Source organism: Apodemus sylvaticus, chromosome 11, assembly GCF_947179515.1.
Source record: "Apodemus sylvaticus chromosome 11, mApoSyl1.1, whole genome shotgun sequence".
In the NCBI taxonomy this organism is placed as follows: Eukaryota; Metazoa; Chordata; class Mammalia; order Rodentia; family Muridae; genus Apodemus; species Apodemus sylvaticus.
This window is the reverse complement of record NC_067482.1, coordinates 98,776,587-98,783,519: the sequence shown is the minus strand read 5'-3', so window position 1 is coordinate 98,783,519 and position 6,933 is coordinate 98,776,587. Positions and strand designations below refer to the sequence as shown.

The following is a 6,933-nucleotide window of genomic DNA, read 5'->3' as shown; positions in this document are numbered from 1 at the left end:
TTGGGGGAGTTGGATAACAGGATTTTTTTTTTTTTTGTATGACAGGATATTGTATATATTTTAATTATCCAATCCCTCCCCCCTTTGGCGTTCTTTTAAGCACATGCGTTTCAGCACAGGTAGAGGAAGAGGACAATTTTTGGAAGTTGATTCTGTCCTTCCATGGATCAAACTCAAGTTGTAAGGCTTGGTAGCAAGCGCAGTTACTCCTTAAGCCATCTTGTTGGCCATGCAAGATGATATTCTCTATTTCCCCTCCATTACTTGTTTTAGGGAGCCAGATAGCCCTGAGTTATTTTATGTAGTTGAAACAGTCCACCTGCCTCAGCCTCCCGAGTGCTGGGAGAACGCTAAATTGGGATGGATAATCTTAAACTTAGATCGTGCATTTCCTTACTAGAACTCAGCTTCTCCAAATCCCAATCAACTGGAATTCTCGTGTACACAATAAAGTGCTAATACATCATAGACCCAGAGAACAGGTGCGTATCAGCAACTGAAGGCAAACAAGACCTGTCAAAGCACTAAAAGTTGGGTCCAGGCCTCAGGCAGTGGGTATCTCGGTCAATCTCTGGACGTCGTGTTCATTTATACAGAACGGGGCAGCGGCCTCGCAGTGCAGCTGAAAAAAACTTTGGTAGGTAAAAGACGTAATGTAGATATAGAGGGAAAATAAGGCTGCGGGGGTCCCCGTATGCAAATCCGCCCCTTACAGCCGAACGCAGGCGCCGGCGCTTCCGCACTTCCCCTCCAGAGCACCCGGACGGCAGCGCTCTCCGGCGCGGGGGCGGAGATTTGCATGTGCGAAATCGGGAAGACGGGGAACCACCGGTCGAAAACCCCGGGCGGGCCTCCGGCGGCCAAGAAGCTCGCGCGCTGCACCGCCCGGCCCGCCTCCAGCTGCTCGGCCAGCATGACGTCACGGACACGCCCCTCGGCTTTGAGCGGCTCACTCAAGCACTCCGGAGGAGGGGGATTTCTCAGGGGCCGGCGGCTTCTCACGCGCGGAGCCGTCGCCGCGCCCCCGGGAGCTCCCCGCGCGAGCGTGCAGGCTGCCGTGGCTCTGGCGGGAAGGGAGCGCACCGCCCGAGCGGGGTCGTAAGCCCGCCGCGAGGCTCCGCCCCCTGCCCCGGGTAGGCGGTGGCGCGAGTGACGTAAGCAGCGGGAAATCCCCGGTTCCGCTGGGCGGTCCGCCCCGCCCCCTGCCCCTGCCGCGGCATCCTGGCAGGGCGACGGCAGGACACTAGTGACCGGAGCGCGAAGATTCGGGGGTGGGAAGTGTGAGCCGCAAACCCAGAAGAGCCGGGAAAGAAGAGGAGGCCCGGGGGTGGTCCGAGGACTGGGGTCCTGGCTGCAGAGGCTGCTCTGCCTCCTCACTGGCTGGCGAGCTGCCTGCCTGCCTGACCGACTGCCTGGCTAACTGACTCACTGACTGACTCACCGACCGACCGACCGGCTGGCTGGCTGGCTGGCTTGCAGTCTCTGGCCGGACGCTGGAAGCTGCAGCGAGCGGCGCGCGGAGCCGAGCCATGGCCTCGAGTGAGTACCGGGGCGAGCACCTGCGGGTCACGGGAAGGAGCTGTCGGGGGCTCCGTTTGGGGTTGGGACGGTCTGCCTTTCAAGTCTTCTCATCTGGCAAACTGTCAGCCTTTTAAAAAGTTACCTGCTCCGGGGTTTGCCTGAGAAATCAAAGCGGCGCAGTGTAATCTGATCTCCTCCTAATAGCCAGAACCTTCGAAATCCCCAACGGCGCGCTTTTAGGATCACAGGGGGTAATCTCAGTAAAGGAGAGCAGAGCCGCCTCTCCTTTAGGGACTCAGTGGTATGGAGACCCGCTTTTACATTTTCGCACAAAAAAGAGGAACCTCGGGACCTCAGGCGAGCTTTCTTTTTAAGTCCAATTGTGCTAGTAACTAATGGCTCTTGGGCTGACACTGGCACAGAATGTGGCCTGGCTGTAAAGGTCCTCGGCGGCGTTTTAATTCGTTCCAAGCAAAGACCCTCCCCGTTCCCACGAGCTAAAGGTGTTGCTAGTCTAGTTCACCGTGTAGAGACCTCGACCCCCTCAACACCCAACCCCAACCCTGCACGCACATTTTGTTAGCAGCAAGAGGTCGAGAAGATTTTTTTTTTTTTGATTATGCTTTAAAGTAGGGATGAAAATGTCATCATTGAATGTCAGCGTTTATCTGCCTGCCACTAGTAAGTACGGGTCGTCTGCTTTGCGGGGGACATATTTATAAGAGACATTTTACAGGACAGGGGAGTCTGGTGTGACAGCCCTGCTGTATGTAAAGCAAGTGCTGGAAGCAGCCTGAGGTAGCTAGAGCTAAACTGACACCTTCAGGCTGTAGCAGGACGCTGACCCTTCTCTTCCCAGTGACCCTCAGTAGAAGGCAGCCTATGTCTGGCAGAGAAGAGGAAGTAGAAAGTTTAGTGAACTCTTTAAGAGTTGAGCAGAACAATACCAATAACTCCTGCTGTAGGCCGTAAAGGAAACTGGGGTGTTTCACATGACACTTGATTTCAGTTTGTCTGTGGTTTTCATGAGAAAACAAGTGTAGTTTAAAATATTTCAACTTTCTCTTTACCCATTTAAATGAAGCCAGGCTTTCAGATGCTCTAGTAAATTCATAAATTTAGCTCATATTCAGATTAGAAGCGCAAAAGCTTTAAATATTTAATTCATTGGTAATCAGAAAGATTTTTGTATGAAATTTGTAGAGTGGCAAGCTTTGTTAAGACAGTTCTGCCCTTGTCTACTTAATAGGATTTTATTAATATAGTGTGTGACTGCAATACTTGAAAATTTTCAACAGAAAAATCACTTATTAAAGAACTGTAAGACAGCTATGATTTTAAAATGTAATACAATTGCAGTTTGCCTAAGGATGCATATTTTGTGCTGTTAGAGAAACGATTCCAAAAATTGAAAGGGGGAACTTTTAAAAGAAATGTCAAGTTTTAAGTACTTAGAAGTTGGGCTGGGCTCATCCAGTTTCTCCGAAGCCCTGGGTTCAGTGCTTAGTACTGTCAGAGAAAAAAAATCCCAGCAAACATAGAGAACAAATCTGTAAGTTGTAGTGTCACTATCTTCTTGCTTTTTGATCTTTTATCAAAGGTTGCACTAAATGAGACTACTTAAAATACTTCATGTCATTTAAATTGTAATTCAGCTATTTGAAGTTTCTAGGCAAAAAATATAGTTTAAAAGAGTCTAGGTACCTTATCAGTTATGAAGACCATATAGAGAAAATTTCATAATAGAGAAAAATTATGAAATAAATTTTAAATTCCTATTCCATTTGAAATAGAAACTTAAAAGCAATAAAACTGCTTGATTTATGATTATGTAATTTAGATATTTTTTTTGCAATATAGTATTGAAACCTTGAAAAGTATTCATATTGATTACCAAGCATTTAAGACCATTTGTTCATTCCTCTCCGGATGTCATATGTAAATAGGTAAATACGTATGTGCAATTGAATAGGTGGTGCCTATAAATGTAAAGTGTTGAAGATCATAATCTCATGAGCAGAATGATATAAATGTCGTGAGAAGGCAGGATTTTTATATGATGATTCTAATTATTGTACAGGTAAATTAGCAAATTAAGACTTCCTAGCCAGCCATTAGGTTGTTTCCCATTGCCTTTTAAACAATACTGTGCTTTGGTTCTAGCTTTTTGATAAGATTAATTATAGCAGGCAACGTGGAGAAAATGTTCCCGATCAAAGGTCTGCATGTTATGTTAGATGCTTTATGTCCATATTTAAAACTTCTCATTATTTCCTAAAAAGAACAAAATGGAGGGAGGGGCACAGTTAATTTGTAAGGCACATACGATGTTACTAATGGTTAACACTGTCTTTGGTGAAATGTACTTTAAAATTTAGAAAGTTTGTATTTAATCATATTTTTTTCTTTAATATGTTTCTGCTGTGTCACATAACAGGAAGTACAGGAAGGAATTATTTTTGTAGACCTTACTACTTACCAACTTTTCGTATGTGAATTTCAAGATAACCTTTTTTCCCCCAATAAAAGTGAACGCAGCTGCGAGACAACTTACACTTTAATAGTAGAGCTAGAAGTTAGGAGTAACTAGCGAACACAAATGACTTTTCTTTTTAAAATAAGACTGCTCACAAATACAGATGTTTCAGAAATGAAGCACAGGAAAAAGAGATGAAGGTGTTATACTAATCAGTGATGTACACTAACAAGAATGAATGAGAAGATGATGGGGCACAGTCATAATTAAGAGCACAGGGTAGATGTGGTCTCTTTCTCAAGTAAGTAAGGGACTCAGGATTTTTTTTTTGTTTCAATTTTCTCCCATATGGACTCTCTGCATAATTGTGTTTATGAGCACGTGATCTGAATATTGCAGAGGAAGATATATTTATCAAAAAAATGTTCCCTTGAAATTTGTACTTAACTGGGTCTCTTGTATTTTTAAGTCTGAAATCTTAATAGAGATGATTTGGCCCTGCAGTGTATTTTTGTTTCTAGGAAAGACTTTAAACATTACTTTTGCATTCTCTTAGGACTGGTTTTTAGTTTGTTCTTCGATTTGTTTTTCCTGTACCCACAGCAGCGAAACCTTACTGCAGAGCATTTACATCGCTTTGATTTGCCTTGTGATAAATACGTCAGTTGAATACCGTCAGAAAGTTCTGAATGGAGATGATATTTGGGAGTGTATGATTATTAGCTGCTTGCTCTTTTGGGTTCCAGGCAAAATCTGTTTCCCCAGGGTTTTATGAAAAAGAGGCTCTCTAGTCGGCTGTTCTCGGCTGTGCTTCTGACTGTCATCTGTGTGCTGTATTGTAAACAACCAGGCTCTGATCGTGGTTCAGAGTAATGTTGTATACAAAGGGCCATCAAAGGCTATCTTTGGAATGTTTTGTTTCAGTTGAATGAGGATGGTTGGTTGGTTGGTTGGTTTGGTGACTGGGATAATGACAACTTGCCAGACATTTTTTGCCTGCTTTAACCATAATCCTGTCTATGCTTGGGACGTTGCGTTGGTAGCTTCCCTGAGCACTCTGCATGGCTGTTTTTATTTCTTCACGTCTTAGGCAGTGGGTCTGCAGAGTATTTAGATTAGTTTGGAAGGTCTCTTCAGAGATCTGTCTGGGCTTTATTCTTGAAGTGTTTCATTTCTTCTCAGACCTCTCTGAGGTTAGGTTAGGGTTTGTTTGGCTTTTGATGTACAGCCCCAGAACAAACTTTTTTCTAGGGACTTTGAATCTAAATATTTGCTTATATTCTTAAGATATTTTTATTTGTTTTAGGTTATAGATTGTAGCCATATCTGTTGTTGAGGTTTTATGCTTAACAACTTTTTTCTTGATACATAAATTCAAAAGTTGATTTTATTTTAAAACTTGGTTGTAATTACACCTCTGCAGTTTAATGACACCTATGACTTTAATTCTTTCAAAAAAAAAATCTCATGGAAGAGTTTCACTCTGTCACTCTTTGCTTAGCTCTTCTGTGGCTATAGACCCAGAAGACATCTATTTGATAGTCAGATTTGTTAGTTCCTTGGATTATGACTTCCTGACCACTATATTATTAAAAACTGTTACTGTAGTGTGTGTGTATGTGTTTATTATAGGCACAGTGGCCCATTCCTTCAATTCCAGCATGTGGAGGCAGAGGCAGGCAGATCTCTGAATTCAAGACTAGTCTGCTCTATAAAGCAAGTTCCAGACCAGCCAGACCACACAATGAGAACTGTCTCAAAAAATAAATCAATAATAATAATCCTTTTCCTCAAATTTTTATATTATTTTGAAGTTTTATAATCTCTAAGATGATCACCAGTTCTCTTTATAAAGAGTAAAGTTAAGAGAATATGTGAGAAATACCTGTGTATGTCTTTTAATTGGTATTATAATTAATATATGTAACATATTCTCATTGTGTACTTAATTATGGTTTCTCATTCTAGCAATAATATTTTTGTTGGTACATCTATTTTGTATATAATTGTGACAATTAATCTATTTTTAATGTTTTTAATATAAAAGAAATTTCTAATTTCCTTTTCATTTTAAAATATAATTTCTAATTTTTTTATTTTAAAACTCATACTTGAGATTTTAAATAGGCTCAGTGTTTTCAAAGAGCAATCCTTTTTACTTAAGTGCATATGAAATCATAATATATTGCAAATGTTTTAGCTATAATTCAAAAATTGTTCTAGTAGATAGATATTAGCACTTTACAATGCAAATCAGAATATAGAGAGCAATCCAGACTTTACATTTGTCCTGGTTAAAGAAAAATACCTTAATTAAATTGTTTAGAAACAACTTTGAAAACGTTTCTGTGCGTTTAAAAACCATAGTGACTTTTTCTGTAAGGTAAGAGTATTTCCCTAAGATTCCTTGGTTTATAATTTTTTCTTCGTACTCTCCATAGACGACTACAGTTTTTCATTTTTCATCTTCAAGAGGAATGACATTGTAAAACAGTACCAAGGAAGGACATGATTGGATCATTCTACTAACACATAATACAAATGATTTTCTAGGGAGGAGGGCTACAGTTAAATCAGAATATGAACAATTATGAGGAGGCAAGAAGGTATAGTTGTTCTAGTATCTACAAAGTACTTTTTTTTTCAGTTATTGAGAAATATAAAGAAGAACAGATTAATCATTAATATAGTCCTTTAATTTTTGAATCACTGGCACAAAAGAGCTTTGGAATTTTAATCTCCCTACAGATGTTAATTTAGGACATGAATGAGTAATACAATTTCTGCCATTCAGTAACTTGAAGAAGTAAAACATGCAGTTTTATTTCTATAACAAAGCTGGGGATGGTGGCAGAAATCTGTAATCCTGGTATTTGAAGGGGAGCGTCTGGAAGATCAGAAGTCCAAAGAAAGCCTCAAGCTGCACACTGGGTGAG

General features: G+C 41.2%; 1 protein-coding gene across 1 annotated transcript in view; it reads left to right on the top strand.

The window, feature by feature from the left end:
* Window positions 1-980: 980 nt before the first annotated feature.
* Window positions 981-6,933, top strand: part of Rel (REL proto-oncogene, NF-kB subunit) — a 33,295-nt gene continuing 27,342 nt past the window's right edge. The window contains exon 1 of the mRNA XM_052198204.1: window positions 981-1,539. Coding sequence (XP_052054164.1) covers window positions 1,530-1,539 — 10 coding nt within the window. The 5' untranslated portion in view covers window positions 981-1,529. The remainder of the gene's footprint in view (window positions 1,540-6,933) is intronic.